General features: G+C 30.2%; 3 protein-coding genes across 4 annotated transcripts; all 3 read right to left on the bottom strand.

Moving 5' to 3' along the window:
* Positions 1 to 186: 186 nt before the first annotated feature.
* Positions 187 to 4,238, bottom strand: Hsc70-5 (Heat shock protein 70 cognate 5). The gene is made up of 11 exons (XM_017898534.1): positions 4,068 to 4,238; positions 3,559 to 3,620; positions 3,274 to 3,419; positions 2,854 to 2,977; positions 2,459 to 2,767; positions 2,096 to 2,258; positions 1,550 to 2,006; positions 1,070 to 1,366; positions 759 to 946; positions 474 to 614; positions 187 to 398 (listed from the first exon to the last, which is right to left on the bottom strand). The coding sequence occupies exons 1-11, from the start codon at positions 4,158 to 4,160 to the stop codon at positions 312 to 314; spliced, it is 2,067 nt and encodes a 688-aa protein (XP_017754023.1). The 5' UTR covers positions 4,161 to 4,238; the 3' UTR covers positions 187 to 311.
* Positions 4,239 to 5,737: 1,499 nt separating this feature from the next.
* On the bottom strand, positions 5,738 to 15,501 carry LOC108546425 (peroxidasin). Its single transcript, XM_017898492.1, has 8 exons — positions 14,669 to 15,501; positions 10,620 to 11,391; positions 9,320 to 9,747; positions 8,364 to 8,611; positions 6,783 to 7,032; positions 6,162 to 6,280; positions 5,894 to 6,053; positions 5,738 to 5,816 (listed from the first exon to the last, which is right to left on the bottom strand). The coding sequence occupies exons 1-8, from the start codon at positions 14,722 to 14,724 to the stop codon at positions 5,738 to 5,740; spliced, it is 2,112 nt and encodes a 703-aa protein (XP_017753981.1). The 5' UTR covers positions 14,725 to 15,501.
* Positions 15,502 to 16,005: 504 nt separating this feature from the next.
* On the bottom strand, positions 16,006 to 18,742 carry Prp3 (pre-mRNA processing factor 3). 2 transcript variants are annotated; one of them, XM_017898521.1, is made up of 6 exons: positions 18,711 to 18,742; positions 18,402 to 18,632; positions 17,922 to 18,133; positions 17,052 to 17,838; positions 16,594 to 16,951; positions 16,006 to 16,511 (listed from the first exon to the last, which is right to left on the bottom strand). In XM_017898521.1, the coding sequence occupies exons 2-6, from the start codon at positions 18,547 to 18,549 to the stop codon at positions 16,112 to 16,114; spliced, it is 1,905 nt and encodes a 634-aa protein (XP_017754010.1). In that variant the 5' UTR covers positions 18,550 to 18,632; positions 18,711 to 18,742; the 3' UTR covers positions 16,006 to 16,111. The 2 variants fall into 2 exon arrangements, with proteins under 2 accessions (XP_017754010.1, XP_017754001.1); XM_017898512.1 differs by lacking the exon at positions 18,711 to 18,742 and having other exon boundaries at positions 18,402 to 18,664.
* Between the last annotated feature and the right edge of the window lie 521 nt (positions 18,743 to 19,263).

The following is a 19,263-nucleotide window of genomic DNA, read 5'->3' as shown; positions in this document are numbered from 1 at the left end:
CTGTATTCATTAGTACGGATAGAAATAAACATGGTCTTTAAGCCTGACGATCGTTAAAATAACCTTTTTATGCAATCACAAAGATATAGAAATTACAAACATTTAATGAAAATAGGTTTCTCTGTACTTTATCCTCCAAATTTAAATTTACTATAGTAGCTTACACACGCTCAAAAATGAAAATGCAAAATCATTTTTGTTATATTTTGTTGCATGTTATATAATGATGCATTTTTCTTGAGCATGTGAATTGATGCTTTTATAACTTTATGTGTACAATTAATTTTTGTCTGAATGTTAACTGAATATAATTAATTTTTCTCTTCTTTTTTTTCAGGTCCATCTTCTTGTTGTTGTTGACTTTGACTTTGGCTTTGTCCTTCTCGTTCTGCGGCCATCTATACGTAATTAAATGAATTTAATAATGAATGCTTGTATAACAATACCTTCAATCAATCAAATAAATTACACACCTTCTTATACGCCATTTCAAACAATTTGAGACTTGCTTGTTGTAATTCATTTGTTTGGCTCTTAATTTCTTCTGGTGCAGTGTCATCTTTCTTCGCTAATGTTTCACGTACTTTTGCAACTAATTCTCTGAGTTTATCACACTATAAACAATTATTGCATAATATGATGAAAAGAATTAAATTAATATAGTATAAGTATTAAATAATAGAAAATTAATAATATATTCATATTATTAAAAATATTTAAATATAATACAAACAGTAGTGCTTTATATATAGCCTTACTTCGTCTTGTGGTAACTGTGCTTTAAATTCTTCTAATTTAGCTTCTGTATCGTGAATAATTCCCTCAGCTTGATTTACAGCTTCAACTCTATCTTTTTTGATTTTATCTTGTTTCGCGTATTGCTCAGCATTTTTTACCATATTTTCAATTTCATCTTTACTAAGACCGCCACTTGATTGAATAACAACTACAAATAAAAATTAGAAATTGAATTGGTCAATTAATTTTGTTAGTCCATATTAAAATCGTCTCGCTCTACTTGTGAAATACAATAAAAATTATATTTGAATTGCTTCCTACATATACATACTTTGTTGTTCTTTTCCAGTTCCTTTATCCCTAGCAGATACATGAACAATGCCATTGGCATCAATGTCAAATGTGACTTCTATTTGTGGCACTCCTCTGGGTGCAGGAGGAATTCCAATAAGAGTAAATTGTCCTAAAAGCTTATTGTCGCTAGCCATTTCTCGTTCGCCTTGATGTACTTTAATTTCAACTTGAGTTTGACCATCAGCAGCGGTTGAAAATACTTGACTTTTTTTAGTCGGAATAGTCGTATTTCGAGAAATTAATCGTGTAAAAACACCGCCCAATGTTTCAATACCTAAAACATACGAATATTAATTTTTGGTTATTCTCTAAATGTATCTAAGATAATACAAAAGTATTTTATTATAATAACTCAGCAATATAGAGTCTTCATTCTATTCAGAGAGAAGATTAGTTATTACAACCATCACAGTCTAAAAATAATTTTCACTAAATATATAAAGAAATAATTATATACCAAGTGACAGAGGAGTAACATCTAAGAGAAGAACATCAGTTACATCTCCAGCAAGAACACCACCTTGAACTGCAGCACCTACGGCTACAGCTTCGTCAGGGTTTACAGCCTTTGATGGCTGTCGACCAAAAATTTCTTGTACAGTTTGTTGAACTTTAGGTACTCTTGTCATACCACCAACTAACAATACTTCACCAATATCAGACTTTGATACTTCAGCATCGGAAAGTGCCTTTTGACATGGTTGGAGAGTACGTTTAATCAAATCACCAACAAGACTTTCAAATTTACTTCTTGAAAGTTTAAGATTTAAATGTTTTGGTCCACTAGAGTCCATAGTTAGATAAGGTAAATTTATGTCAGTTTGCAAAGAGCTAGATAATTCAATTTTTGCTTTTTCAGCTGCTTCTTTCAATCGTTGCATGGCCATTGTATCCTTAGTTACATCTATACCTTGCTGCACAAAAGAATAAAAATGACATTGAAATATTACATATATAATTTGATATATATTAAAAATAACATAAATTATTATGAAATACATACATCTTTTTTGAATTCTAATACAAGATAATTAACTAATGCATTATCGAAATCTTCACCTCCTAAGAAGGTATCTCCATTTGTAGACTTAACCTCAAAAACTCCTTTTTGAATTTCTAAAATTGAAATATCAAAAGTTCCACCACCTAAGTCATACACTGCAATACTGAAAAAAGATATTATATATGTAAAGTATACTTCTTTTATTAATTGAAATAGCAATAATATTATGAAAATAGTCAGTAAATGATTTCAGCATGTGTTACACAATAATTCTAAGAGACGAAAAATAATGACATCATTCTTTATTTTATATACTTTATAAATATATTTATATTATATGATTAAAAATATTAAAATTCTTACATTTTATCTTCTGTTTTGTCCATACCGTATGCAAGGGCAGCTGCTGTTGGTTCATTAATTACTCTAAGTACATTAAGCCCAGCAATTTGACCAGCATCCTTAGTAGCTTGCCTTTGTGAATCATTGAAATATGCAGGGACAGTAATTACAGCATTTTTTACTGATGTACTTAAATATGATTCTGCTGTTTCCTTCATCTTCATGAGCACAAATGCACCAATTTGACTAGGAGAATACATTTTACCATCACCTCCCTGTACCCATGCATCTCCATTAGAGGCTCGAACAATTTTGTAAGAAACAGATTTCCTAAAATTATAGATATTTAAAAAATAAATTATATATATTATATATGTATGTATGTATGTATGTATGTATGCACATAAGATACATACATATCCTTTTTTACTTCAGGATCTTCAAATTTTCGTCCAATTAGTCGCTTTGTAGCATAAAATGTGTTTGATGAATTTGTAACTGCCTGACGTTTGGCTGGCATACCAACTAAACGTTCTCCTTCTGAAATTTGATAAGTTCTTCATTTTATTTTTATTGAAATGGAAACTTCAGACCAATATTACTAATCAAATATTTTCTAATACATTCTAGAATTACAATTTAAAGCAATGTGTATTATTAAAGGTCATTTCAGAAATTAAAAGTCTCATTTCTATAATGTTACTTTTAGGTAGAAGTAAAATAATCATATATAAATAATATGCAAACTTATAGTAGTAAGATTTATCTTTAAGATGATAATATTTAATGAAAATACACTTTTAATTTCATAACTATATAACAATATAGTTCCTAACCTTTAGTAAATGCTACATAAGATGGAGTCGTTCGTGATCCTTCTGCATTTTCTATGACTTTAGCTTGTTTTCCTTCCATAACCGCTACACATGAGAATGTTGTACCAAGATCAATACCAATAACTGCACCTTTTACACCTTCAGATCTAAATAAATAAATAAATTAATAACTTTTACTTATAATATTTAAAAATATTATTAATGTTACATTATTAATAATATGAAAAAATTAAATATATAATTAAACATGTTAAATAATTATAGAATAATTTAGCTTTGATTTACTTGTGTCTGTACTGATGTAAATCTGTAAATCGTTGGGATACGGAGAATGTAGGAGCTGCAACCTGAAAATATTTAAATTTATTTAATTATATTGTCTAAAATTTTACAATATTTAGGTTTTAAATCTTAAATTTAAAAATTTTAAATAACTACAGCAGAATGAAAAAATGTTCAGTGATAATTATTACAAATATGTTACATAAATTTTTATATATACGTTTCATAAATGTTAACAAATGTACATCTTCATACAAAATCAAATTACAATATAAAAAAAAAGAACTAAATAAAAGCAGATCACGTGCCGGCTACAAAATCGGCAATGCTTAAGTGTTGATAGTAAAAATATTCAAATATAATATTCGTAAAATAAAAATAAATAGAATATAAACAGATGAAACCTATTTTACATGATTAATTAATCTTAACAGTATACAAATTCAATAAAACGGACAAACATTTTATAAATGAAATTATACGGCGTGTTCAGAATTGCCACCGAAACTTACATTTTTAAGAATTGTGCTGAATTGTTGTTTTCTAGTAATTTCGCAGGTTATATTACTACAACTACGAGTTAATAATCTTGCAGCAGTCAGCATCTTGATTTTATAGGTTTTATCGTACAAATTTATGAAAAACTTGGAAAGAGACGCGAGAACCCTTACTTCACGTGTAGTGATGCAACCTCCACAGAGTTATTAATGCGCACACTATACGCGCAGTGGAAGTTCTTCTTCTGTGTCGACCAATGAACAGAGTACTATTTGACCAATGAGAATTTTGCTCCCAATGGATACGCGAATCAACGTATTGCATGGCCTTCCTGTTCTTCGTTACTCGAGAATTATCCCGAATATTCTACTACTCTATAGATATCGTAACCATTAATCGACGAGTTATAAAAAAACTAGAATCAAAGAAATGAAATAAATATGCATATAATAATTTAGATTATATGTTATTATAATATCAAGTAATATCTGTTATTATTTCGTTATACCAATTCAAAAATATAGTTATTCAACAATTAGAATTTTCTACGATGGTATTACGCCCAGTTGTTTCCGGAATTTAAAAAGTGATGTAATATGTTAATAGTCTTACACTTATATAATACACTATTCAAAATTTATAATTATAAAATAATAACTTATACAATATGTATAAAATATATAATCAAATACGGAAGACATTTTATTTAAACCAAGAGTACTTTAACAATGATAAAAGTTTGTGTTAATTTCAAAATTCTTTTTTAATATCATATTTTTAATAAAAACTGACAAATGTTTTTTCGTAATCTCATTTTTAGGCAATAAATAATTTTTCGTACTATTATAAATTTGTTTCATAAATTTGTAATAATTAAAAATAATACAAATGTTATATTCTTATGTTACAAGTAATTTATTTGGTAAATATAAGTATACTTATATAAATAATAAAATTTGAGACATTATGTAGTTTATTATATTAAGGTTTTAAATCGTGTTCAATCATTGTTGATAACATAACTCTAAATTGATATATATATTATTATATTATAATGTGTAATTAATATAGTAAAATACTTTGATATGAAATTTTAAAAATAAATAAGTACTTTACCGAAAACTCACAGTTTAAAATTTTATTTTCTTTTTTTATGAAAAATAACAGTACAAAATATATAATATGTATATTTTACCAATTAAAAACTATTTTATTGCAAATTATACCCAAAAGGTCATTACATTTATTAAATATTTTAGTATTGAAAATATATATTTAATTACATAAATATTATTTAAAGAACTATTAAATATGTAAATCAGTTATAAAGGTATAATAGTATTTATCATTATAAATTTACATATATACAGAAAATATAAAAATACTTATATTTTGTTAAGATGATATATTTTTTAAATACAAAAATTATAATTGATAATATAAATGTATAAAAAATAAGTACTTCTTAAATAGTAATATGTGTAATTTACACTTACATTGTTACTTTTTACTTTAGTCAACTTTTAATTAAAAAAAAAAATTTAATTTTATACCTTAAAATAAAACAAAACATATGGAGTTATACCTTCTGCGGTAAGGAACAATCTTGATTAATATAACTAATATTTTCTATTAATAACAACTAAATAATATTTGTTATATACAATTACAAATATCAGAGAAATTATGAATTACTTTTTTCTTTCCAAAATAAAAGATTTGGCGATCCATTCATGTGTATTGTACAATTTATCACTTCATTTCTAAAAATTTAAATTATTATTATGTTTCTTCCTATAATAAGTATTTTATATATTTCTGAGTAAAATAATAAACTTACAAGAAACGATCTCTTAAAAGAAATGCTTTAGGTTGCATCCAATTTAGTCTTTCACCATTGTAGCATAAGATTTGTGTCATTGTTATTTTTCGAATTTCTTCTAATTGATTTAAGGTAAATGATCCTGGACTGTTTGCATTTTCATACCAATATCGATCACCTGAATAATGTATCATAAATGTTATGCTTATTATTAACAATTACTTATTGTATAGTTCTAAAGTAATACAATTTTATATGTTTTTATAATTGAACATAAATCATTTACCAAAACGAATATTCCGGAAGGTACGTCCTAGTAAACAAAGGAATGTTGGTCCTAAGACAGAATCAGGTAAAGGTGCTTCTGAGAGTAATCCTGTTACTAAATCTATATCCTCTATGTTTCTGTAAATTAGAAAGAATGTAAGTTGTAGTAATTATAGTAATGTAAGTAATGTGTGTAAATTACTAAATGTAGTAATTAATAACAAGCATAAATTGTAGTAATTAATTAATGGTAGAAATTATTAACTATAAATTGAAATATTCAGGGTTAAATAATAAATCATTATGATTGTATGTTTTGTGTGACAGTTTAATTTCTTATTAATGTATTAACGTATTATTTCTTATTAACATATTAGAAATTTAAATAAGAAATATATAGATAATATTATATAATATTATATAAAAATATATATCAAATTAACTTATTATATATAGCTTTTTTAATAATGTATACTTCACTAGATGTATTTATTACATTATATCAAATTAATAAAAAAAATTAATTTTAATGTATCCCCTAATTTAAATATTAATTATAGTACATCTGTTTTTATAATATTGCTATACATTATTAATTTCTCATATGAATACTTATAATTATTACTTATTTATTTCTTACTTATAAACTTTTCGAAGTCTTTCTATAGTATCTTTGGTCATTGTTCCCCTAAGGTCTTCAAAATGGACGATGTGTGGTAAATTGCAAAACGATCGCCATTTGACATAAGGTGATAAACCGTGATCTCTTCCTTGTTGTATAAGTTGTGCAGCATAATCCACGGCAATATCATTGCTTTTTCCATCATGGAAATATCGTTCCAAAAGGATTTCATTCAGTCCCGGCGGCAATGGCTTCCTAGAATGTCCCGCTGTCGCGGAAATTAAATCTTGCATCCTAGATCGTCATTAAAACCAAGTTCTCATGGGACGTGTTAGCAAATCGTAGTGATATTTAAGAAAATTTTATGTAATTCTTACGTGTACTTTTAGCAAGCCTTTTTTTTAGTACGATTATAGAATCTTAAAATGATACATATAATGAAAAGTTAAATTAAATAAAACTACTTTGATTTTGTAATTGCTAAATGTAATATCGCAATTAAATCATTATTCTAATAAATAGATTCGAATATTATTCTTAAAACAAAATAGCATTAATTTTATATTTATTATGTAAATTTCCATCAGTAATTAGAATATACTATATTACATAATATTAATAAATATATAATAATCCAATTTATGCATTTATCTCTTGTGTTATTATGTAACAAATGCTTTTAAAATAATAATTGATTCCAAAATGTTTTGTACCGATTTCATTCTTTTTCCTTATCATTTATTATCATCTACATATCATTTATTTATAAAATGATTCTTTTTCAATTGTTGCGTATGCAGAAATTACAAAACGAATAATTATTTTCTATCGAAATATATCGTTTTATTTTGTTAGCTTTCGCGTAATGAATTATCTGAGAGAAAGGTTATTATCATTATATGATTTTAGAACGATCAGTCTTCGAATCTAAAGATCTGTAAGGCTCACGCAATGTAGTCTATTACATTCTATAACTGTTGCACGCTTCGAAAGGTTGCGTTAAAAACTTTGCCATTTAAAGTAACATCTTCGCAAATGACTTTAACAATAAATAACTACGAGTCAAATAATTTACTTGAACTACTGGCATTTTGAGTGACATACATTCGTAACAACTAATTCTTTTGTTCAGGCTGATCAAATAAATACGAATAAAACAAAGATGCATGACAAAATTAAAATTTAACCAAAATAAAACTAACAATTGTTTCAAATTAAAACATTATAAACAAAAAATATCTAATTATAAACAAATAATTACAAATAATAAAAAATAATTAAAAGCTTTTAACTGATATGTGACTTATACTCAAAACATTTTAACAGTATCTTAAGGAATCTTGTTCATATAATTATGGCTTTCAATTCTTTTCTTGTTCGTTAAACATTATATCATTCTCGGGCATTTACAATGTATTGTCTGTAACCAATAAAATTGTAACTGATCTTACGAAACCAATACTAACAGCAGCCTAATCCTCTCCTGTCGACTAATGTCGATCACCGTTAACCATCCGGTGCTTTCCAATGGCTAATTTCATGAAGTGTGCGTCTGACTAAGGATTGTTGGAATTATATTTACAGGTAATTTCAACTGACCTGTAGCACCAGCAATCAAGCGATCAATAGCACCAGCTTCATAGAACTCTTGCGGAGCGTAGAAGGCCGATAGTAAGGACCTTTCTCCAGACTTTAACGCCGATCGCGAGTCAACTAGGTCGAGGGTTTTTGGGGTCAGCGTGGCAATGAAGAAGAGCCCAGCAGATGCAGCAGCATTTGAAAGTGTCGCATCTGTTCGAATATCGTAGCCTCGAAAATAGCCTCGATGCGTTAAACGTAACTGGAATCTATTAATATTTCACAGAATTAAGTAATTTCATAGTATATATGTATACATATAACATGTACAATCTATACGCATACATGGAATATTGAAACATTTCTCTATTATATGGATAAGAAAGAGACAAAACGTGATAAATACGTTATTATGAAGATTAGGCTTATGGGAAAGTTTTATCATACCTTCTCATAGACACTTGGGTTCAAAAATCTATGAAACTACTAATTGTAAGTAAAGTTGGAATTGTAGATGTTCCAATTCATTCTTTGTAACAAATATATATTATAATAATTAATATCTATGAATTAATGAATAATGCTAATAGCGATGTGATAGAATAGAGCATTTAATTTAATATAAAAATATAAATATAGAGAATTCAATAAATGAATCTTGCAAATGTTATCAATATTTAAGTATTTTTTACTCCAAATCACATAAATACCTCGAATGCTTCAAACAATATATTATATTATTACAGTATATACTTTTAAACGTTTAGTCAAATGTATTTAGTTTAGCTTCTCTACATTCGCAGATCATGTAGATACAAGATAAAAGATACACATCGATAAAATAACAAATTAATAATAAAATGGAATAAAAATTTCATCCTACCCATTCATCGAACTAGCAAAACTGTTAATCTGTTAAATTAATTATAATTGTTAATTTATTAAATTAATTATAAAGCGAAAGAGAGTATACGTACTTGTCGAGTGTTGTTTCACCGAGAACAACCGGTAGAAACTCGTTATAAGTTATATGCTCCATTTCCGCGATAACGATCCTTCTTGCTTCCTGGTAGAGTCTCTCGTCGTCCCACTGAGGATTCAGTTGTCCCAGCTCCGTAGCGACTCGGTTATGTTCTCGTAGAAAAAGTACATGCATTAGAGTGAGACCAGGGTTCTCGTTTACCCGTGAATCCCCGCTAAGAAAACATGGGAAAGCTTTGTTCGCGCTTCTACAACTTTCGTACTTCGGTGATGGCATAGGCAAGTTCTTCCTTTGCGTATTAAGTAAACCGCCCTTGCCGGATCGTAGAGCTTTTGCTACATTTTCGGAACTCCCATAAAGAGGCGAAAGATCTAAGTAAGACGACGCTTGGTTGATTTGCTGCCTGGGACCCAATTTGCAACCCTATGGAGAAAAATACTTTGTACACTTTTCGTTAAGTACTATGTTAAACATTCTTCGCTATTCAAATATAGTTTTCCACTCTCACCAATGACGTAGTACACTTAGGAATGTAGAATATGACATGGAACAATAGAGTAAGTATAGTTCGAACGATATACAGGGTGTTAATGCCAATTTCGCTCAGGAAAATGTTTACATGCTACAAACGATAAGGCAGATATTAGGTGATATGATTTAACTGAAACATTCTATAGAGTGAGAGCATAAACTATAAAACTGAGCCTTTAACCGATACTTCCGATTGATTCCGAAATAATACGATAGATGTCACCAATGTTCACGATTGCCTCTTATTTGATACTAATTGTAAGAAGGGGAGCCTGAGAAACGATCCCCACCGATTACAATGAAATTTGACAAAGTGGTAGATTTATATCAGCAATAATTGATAGTTTACTAACTACCAATTTACTGTTACTAAATTCTGTTTAACATTTCAACGCTGTCAGAAAACTTCAACTTTTCATAAATTATTATTTGCAATACCCAAAACTCGAAAAACTCGTTTCAAATCAACATTGTACGGCATTGATTGACGTCGAAGCATGTTATTTCCCCGCAATATTTAAAATTGTTGTTTTAAAAATCAGAATACTCGTATATACGTTTACATTTGATTGGTGTAACCAACCACAACTTTGCTATATCGTTCGAGTCAATTCTACGTTGGATATCGAAAATATCACAATTGCATCATTCGTAATGTAGCCAATAATTCTATTTTACATTATACTTCAACGAAACATTCACAATTTCGCAAGAGCCTACGCAAAGAACTTAATTCGCACGTTATATTTCTACGTATGTATTACCTGCAGCGAATTTCCTGGGTGCGGCGCCGATCTGGAATATTCCATACAACCGACAGCATTCTCGGCTCGAATCGGAAAGCATTCCGGATGGAAGTGTTCATATTCTACGTCGCAACATTTTAATTTCGCCCCATCAGGTAGTTCCATCTTTGGTGTATGTGCAAGGTCGTGCACGAGGAATTGGCCGAATAGCGCGGTAAGCGCCATTAGATACGGATGCTTAAGGTCCGACCCCCCGGAATGCACCTTCAAGGAGACGTCCCTGGCGCTAGGCAAATCCGTGCGTGGCAAAGACACACCGTCGGCATATTCAGGTGGTAGAAATCGCACGTAAGCTTCCAGAGCAGCGCCCCAAGTCGGATGTAAACCATTGTTACACTTTCCACTGTGTGTCCTATAGCGTGGATCTATCCTCTTGCAGCTATCCATCACTTGCAAAAATGTGGGTGAACCAGGACAATTGATAGCGGCTACTGACGGTAACACGGAAGACGCTTCCTTCGATGACATATTCAAAGCTTCCACTAACATCACGGCCATTGTTTCGATTCGTAGCGCTTTCCGCGAGAGATTCTGTGCGTGCTCTGTCATTTCGTGAGATGCGCCGAGGAACCACGAAGGGGAACCATGGTTCAAGTGTGTGCGCGAGTTCAGGATCGCCTGTTCTGCCTGATCATATTTCTCCATCGAAATGTTTGTACGCCTACCCAGATCCAGTAACATGTTTGACGGTAAGGTCGTACTACCGACGAGTACGAATATGGCAAGGAATCTGCGAATCGGAATCTAAAGATAGGAAATATAGGCTTGTCCATATGTAGAGTTGCGAACGTGGCGTTGACATTTTTATAATAAATTTTTTACAGGTGAGAGAAGTGTTAGTGAATTGTAATTGTTTTTAGTATAGTTTGAGGGAATCAAAAGTGTGAGAAGAAGGAGTGCATGTTCGATAATAAATGCAAACTTCTGAAGCAATTTTCGTTTCTTTGTAACGAATCATCAATTATCTATAATGAAGTAGGAAATAATACACCAGTACGAAATACTGTTACTATCAACATCGTGGGAACGGAATGGTAAAGTCCATTTCTTGTGAGCAGTGCACTCATTGTTAGGGTAAATACCTATTCATGGTTTTCTTATCTATAAGGGTCATCAGAAGTGTTATTGAACCTTAACCTTTCGTAAACGTTTTTTTCTGAAATAACAGGCAATAAGGTACACGATTTAAGTAACAGCCGAAACTCGATTATATCTGGTAATGAAATACGGCTACTACGCAAAGTATAGAATTTTATATACTGCATACCTTTGAGTTTCGTACAAAACGTGATTAGCGTCTTAATTCTTGAAGAATAGAAAATGTCTAATTAGACACGACTAAAGCTGAAACTTTCGTGCCAGTATGAAACCTTTGAGTATTAACATTGTGAGAATATAGATGTTGTAAACATCACGGTAATGTTACACCTTCCACTTCAAGTGTACTCGTGAGAAATCGTCTATAACTTCTATTATACAGTAGTATACCTTGACGTTACCTAATAATTGTCATGTAAATTCAATGGTTGTCTTATTACCTAACTTGACGATGATGCGATAGGATCAACCATTAAAAACACAATCATAGGGTTGGGCGCATTCGGATTAGAAGTATGTCTTCGTTTTTATATCCGCATTGGAAATGGATTGGTATTGGTACATGACAGAACTAGCTTGTGAGTCTTCACGTGATGGAACGGGTACAAAATATTCCTATGATTTCTCAATAAATTAACTTTCTAATTAGCAACAGCAATAAAAAGAAGAAAAGAAAGGAAATGAATGTAGCAATACGAAGTGGATCGCCTGACTTACCGCAACATTTGTTGATTGCAATACCTGCAATGAACTCTAGAGACCTTGTCTAGAAGATGGCATTTCGCCTCATTCCGGGCTATTGTTCACCGTTCCATTTATCGCGTTAAATTCATTCATCGTTTTACCTACATCTCAAAAACGAGTCTCTTAACCGATGGTTAGCTATTTCTTTTTTGTAGTTATGTCAACTTGATATACCGACGCAATGGATTCGTCTGACCTTAAGGAAAGATTAAGCAAAACTCGGTGCTTGACATTTAAACTCCTTCCTGGTTCTTTTCTGACTCTGTTACGTAATCTCTGCTCCCATGATTAGTGGTCGTTGAAATTGATGGAAGCTATTATTCGAGAACGCGATTTCTTCTTGGTTAAAGAAACTTTTCGATACCGTTGATTTCTTTTCAATTTAGGAGCGAGTAAACATAATTATACGCACACGCTGTTTTCATATTTCACTGGAAAATACTATTTCTAAGAAACTGTTTATGTCACGCGTTGATCGTTCTTGTGATTGTTCTTAGTGTTGTGTGGGATGTTATGGCGAACAATTATAAACAAAATTTTGTTGGTAAAAAGAAATCAAGTATTTGTATAAATAAGCAAGAAATTTTTTCGTGGGTTAAAATTAAAGAAATTAAAATTGTTAGTAAATAGTCTCCCAAAGGATCAGCGAATTTAATTATATTTCTTTTTAATATTATTTACAAGGCATCATTGCATATACATTCAAACTGAAGTGATTATTTCAGTATAAAGAATGTTGAATATGAATATTAATATATCTGACGTATATCGTATTTTTTCATCCTGTGAAATAGTAGAAATATACAAATGACTTTTTTCTAGAATACCATTAAAAAAATTTTAAATCCAAATTTATCAACAATTTTTATACCGATGAATTTTAATTGTGTGAAGACAGCACAGGTTTAGATGCCGTAATTTTTTTCACAAATTATACAAAAAAACTCCTGCATATATGTACAAATTATTATATTTTATAATTCTTAGGAATTTATTTTTCACATAGAGGTATATTTTTTTTATTAAATGAAATGAAACATACAATTGGGTTTATTAAAATATATCAATAATTTCTTATTTTAACATTCTTTCCTAATTGTTAGAAATTTTCACCAATTAGTAATTATTTTGAAATTTTTTTATTATAATATAGAAAAATATATAAAGCGTGATTATTAATTTAAAAATAAGAACAAATAATATAATGTAATTTTTTTAGCAAGAGATGTTTTATAATATATTTTCTTCTTTCGTGGAAGTTTATTTGGTGATGTAGTGTGAATGATATTCAATGCAAAAAGCTTCAATTTTATAGTTTATAATTAAATGTTAGCTCTCTGATACATCAGTCACATTAATATGTTTTACATTGTATTTTATATAAAATACACATTTCCCTGCACATACATTTACAATCCTTAGTAAAAATATTTACAAATATTAATCTGATGAATGTTCAGAATAAATGTTATTACATCATTAAATGACAAGAGAAGCTTTCGAAATGTTATTTCAAAAGTTTATTTATATTTCTTTCAAATATTTTTATCTATACTAATAACATTATCAATATTTACTACGTATTTAATTTTCTAAGAGTTTAGAATTTACATTAAAAATAAATACAAGCACGTGGCCTATCTTCCATTATTGCAATAAAATTACAATGTTAACTAAATGTTGAAATAATTGTATAAAATACAAGTTACAAAATTTGCTTATAATATCTTTTAAAAATAAGTGTTGTAATTTTTATCACAAAAATAAGCCACTGGATAGAGTGATTGTACTCAACATGTTTGTTTTGCTAACACACACGTGTTACAATGAAGTTTACCATTTCGTCAAATGTACTCTTTGACAAATAACATAGATGATACATTACTGATATATATTTTAACATTTTCAGTAATATTAGCTCGTTAATGGAGCACCTTTGTTCACGGTAATCGAATATCTCGAATAACGATCAAATTTTGAGAATATAATTATCCATAATTCCGATAACTTTAAATTGCAAATGAGAAAAGCATTTTCAAACGTTAAAATATGTCAAACGTGTTAATTTTCTATGATAAACAACTTGAAATTTCACAAGAATCACTGTATGTCGTGAAGTGTGCGCGATATCGTTTATCTCGCAAAATGAAAGCGGAAACACTCACCGCGACAGGAAGGTAAATATACCGTTGACCGGCCTTCGTTTCACACACACGGACATTTTTCCAAAATTATCGTTCCAGTAAAACAGCAACTGATCCTACATTAATGCACGATAGAATTCATTTGCCTTGTAAAATTCCACAATAACTGCACCGGGTATGCGCAAGAACACGAAGCGGCAAACCTGAACTGAGACCAATCCTCGAACGAAAGTAAAACTTCAGTCAGTCTAGTGGGTTTAAAGAGTGGGGTTCAGTAAGGATCACGCTAATATAGGGTGTCAACAATGTACGCTGAACCGACGTATAACACTTAGAGATACGGTAAAAGCGCATCGTTGCTGCAGCCGGATTGGTATTATGAACAAGACCAAGGTTCACCTTTCATAGGCTATGGTAACCGTAGTCGTGGTTGGACGTACAGTTTCAAGGCTCCAAAGTGCATTCGCACTTTTGTATATATGGCACGCTGTATGTATACACATGCTGCGTGTTCTTTTACAGCATATCTTACGTTTTAGTGTTTCAGTGCCATTGCGCTATGCTAATTGACACTTACAGGCTCGACTGTAACGTTGTCTAGATATTAAGATTCTTGGGGACGTCGTCGCGAATGATTAACTGCACTGATCATACGTGTACGTATATACGCCTACACACTTGATGCGGCAATCCGCAAAGGGTAATACGTATCACATGTGGTTATTTATGTTGCACGTGGTGAGACAGACTAAAATAAACAAGTCTAGAGAATGAAGTGATTATGAGAATTAGTCGTGTAATGATACTTGTTTATATGATTTTTAGTAAACAGTTGATATCAATGGTTTAAAAAATGAGCGAAATTTAGTGACAGAATGACATTTTTCATCGAATGAAGAGGCTTTAATGTACTGAACATTAATTGTGTGCTACTTATTGCCATGTAAAAGAAAATGATAAATGAAGTGATATGTACCTTATGATTGTACATATAGCTTACCCGAAGTTCAATATTATAAAAATATCAAACTTCTTAGTTAACATATTAAATATAATTTTAATGAGAAGTTTTGTCCTAAATTAGTAAACGAATATATTATCCTTTCATTTGCCTTTCTTATTCCAATAATAAACAGTAAACTTTTTCGGAAAAAATGTATATAATAATGAATAAAAATATTTGTAACCTTGAATTGAATTTTAATTGTAAATTATAAATAATTTTGAAAATTTGATTTTATATTTTGGATCCAGGGTTTCTATAACTACTTGAAAATAAAACTATGTCATCAGAGAGGCCTTGAGCACTTTTATTTTCGCCCTATGTGCCACTGTTTACATTGTTCACTTTTTTGCTATTCTTTGCTTTCATAGTAATTATTTATTTAAAATGTATTGAAATTATCTATGATTGCATCGATATTAGCGTGTTAATATTTATTGCTGAAATTAAAGAACCCGTTTCTAAGAATGAATATCGTCTGTGTTATCAAGTACTGCTCCACTATAAGCTAAATCCCAATAATGTTCAACTTGATGTTTTTTAAAGTGCTCTCGAGCCATTTTTTCAATCGGACAAACTTTAAATTTGATTTCTCCAAAATGACGTTGTTTACTAGTACCTTCCCATACAAGAACGCATTTGTTCGGCACATCATTTCCATCGTTATCTTTTATAATATCTTCTTCCCATTTAATTCGGTTCATCATTAATCGTTTATATTTACTTAATTGTTTTGCTCCTCCTTCTACAACAACGACATTGCAGTCTCGGAATAGCATTACACAGCCCGTGAGATAAAGTTGTTTTGCATTTGTTTCCACTTTAAATTTCTTTGAAGCATTATTTAAAAGATCACGTATTCTGCAATTATAATATTAATAATTTTTACGCAATACAAACATGTAGTATAGTATTTATTCATTTATATACTTTTTAATCTCACCTATAAACAGCTACGTGTACACCGAGTGTAGTATCTTCTTTAAGTTTCCTTGCCTTTTTTTCACGTCGTTGATCAGCGGTAAGTCTTCGAGCTGCATTAGCATCTTCGTGTGCTTTTAATCTTTTAGCCATTTGTTGTCGAACATGAGCTTCTATTTTTGTAGGGTCTTGTACGGCTTCTGTACCTAATACTCGCATAAGATTCGAAATTCGTAATTTTGGTTCTGGAGGTGGCTCAAGACCTAATCGAATCTTCTCTTGTTCTTCTTTCCATGCTTCTCGTCTATTTTGCCTACGTAATTTCTTTCGTTCTTTCTTTGTTAGGAATACAGGCATATATATTGGTTTTAAAGGATCAGCTAAAGTAAAAATAATAATTAATCAAAACTATATGTATTAATTTATTATACGATGTATCTAAAATAAATGTTTTCCAACCGTTTATTAAGAAATACATACTTGGTGGTCGCATTTGTGTGGGATGTTCTACAAGATTCGTAATTGTAGAACATTTAATAGTTGTAGGTTCATCTTCGCCTGGATATCCTCCTGTTAATATAACAGAATCCCACCATTCTACGTTAGGCACATCTTCGCTAAGTGCTTCCGTTTTTGGTGCTATAAGTGCCAACTTAGTTGCCGAACTTATACCGGTTTTTCTGGCAATTTGACTAATTTCATTTTGTAATTTTTCTAATTGAGCTTTCATACGAATTCTTTCAGCCAACTGTTGGAACTTTCCTGGCTCGTGAAATTTTAATGTACGTTTGCCCCGTATTGCAGGTTTTACGCCTATTCTTGTATCAAAAAAGTGTGTATCTTGAATTTCCTCTGGACCTTTTGATTCTTGTAATTGGGCTTTAAATTCTTCACGTTTTTTTGCTCGAATATTAGCTTTCAGTGTTGGCACTACTTGCGTAAGTTGCACTTCCTTGCCCGTTATATCTACAGTTCTGCCAGATTCATCCAAAATTAGAGGAGTTGGTTTATCTGGAACGCTAACATTACCAAGTAATCCTGAACTTAGTTTACTTCTAATTTGAGCTTGTAAAGCAGCAATTTTTCGTGCTTTGTCAGAATCTGTTTTACTCAATAAACCCTGATTATACATGCTTCCTACAGTTGGTAAAGAATCTCGTGCTTTTAGTAGAGGTTTTACTGGTGAAATTTCCTCTTGCTTTATAGCTTTCAATGCCCTTTTTCTTTCTTCGATTTCTCTTTGGGCATTAGCCATCATTTGTCTTATCTGTAAGAAAACAATGAATAAGTAATTAATATGTTATTTGCATTAACACTTTTATATATGCCCATAACGATATAACTCGGTACCTTATCTGCTGAAAGCTGTGCTTCTGTTGTTTTTTCATTTTTGACTTCTTCATCTCTAAATCTAGGTTTCTTCGCATCTTTATCCTTATCTTTATCATCCACATGATTTCGTTTTTTACTTTTTTGTGCTGCTTTGGCATCATCATATATTGCAAATATTTTTTCAGTTAATTTTGAAGCTTTTTTATCTTCTAACAAAGCAGATAATTTATCTAAAGAATTAGGACAAGAATACAAATACATTATTTGTGTTTTAAAAATGATGAGCTAATATATGAAATTTTATATTGGATCTATGTTAGAACTAATCATATTAGATTGTTTGTAAATGACTAGAAACTGATGTAACTTCATTTTATATTTTGATAAGCTAGGAATATACACAGATAGTTGTCACCCATTGGTAGTAAAGTATTTTATGAAGCATTACCTTTAGATAATATAATGAATCAATTTATAATGTAGTTAATTGTTACAAACCTGCTGTTTTGCGCTTATCATAACCTGAAATAATACAATTGACAGCCGTGGTAACAATAGCAGGTTCTCCAAAACCAAGGAATTTGTGTACCGCTTTTTCAATTTGCGGTTTCATTTCATCTATTTCTTTCCTCGTTAAATATGCCATTTTTGCTATGTTTGTTGTAAAGAGTTATTTCTTTTACGAATCCGTCAACTTAGTACAAAATTATTTACTTCACAACATAACCTCTACAAATTATAAGATTAAGTATCGCATTTCAATTACACCTCCATTTAAGAACGATTATTGAATATTTCGAAAAGTACCGAAAATTCAGTTGTTTTAAAAAGGATTATCATGATATTTGTTTATGGAACAATATTTTTTTTCGAATTAGGTATTGGCACAAACGAGTTACAGAATAGACCTATCACCTTATGGGACTTCATGTTTCATGTTCTGAAATACCGATCGTGCAAAAAACGAAAACAATAGTTGTGCCATCTATGATTTAAGGAAGTAACTTTTGGAATTGTATAGAATTCAATAATCAAATTTGATAAAATTAACCGATATACAAAGGCCCTCTTTTATTACACTCCCATATAAACATTTCTACATTTACTTACATATATTAAATTGCATTAATACAACTGCATTAAGCAAACTGCCGACGGTAGGTAAGTACATGTATGAAACGAGTTATCAACCGACTAAATATTGTTTTTATAGTATTTATTCATTCTTACATAATGAAAAAAAAATTATTTCTGTTGATATAACTTTTATAATAATAGAATTATAAAAAAAGAATTCTTTTGCACAAATACTGAATCGTGGATAGGTTTGCTTCGTAATATCTTAACTTTTTTTGTATAC

Source organism: Eufriesea mexicana, unplaced genomic scaffold, assembly GCF_001483705.2.
Source record: "Eufriesea mexicana isolate 0111107269 unplaced genomic scaffold, ASM148370v2 scaffold4744748689, whole genome shotgun sequence".
NCBI classification, from domain to species: Eukaryota; Metazoa; Arthropoda; class Insecta; order Hymenoptera; family Apidae; genus Eufriesea; species Eufriesea mexicana.
The sequence above is the reverse complement of the archived record's forward strand: the minus strand, read 5'-3'. Positions and strand labels throughout refer to the sequence as shown.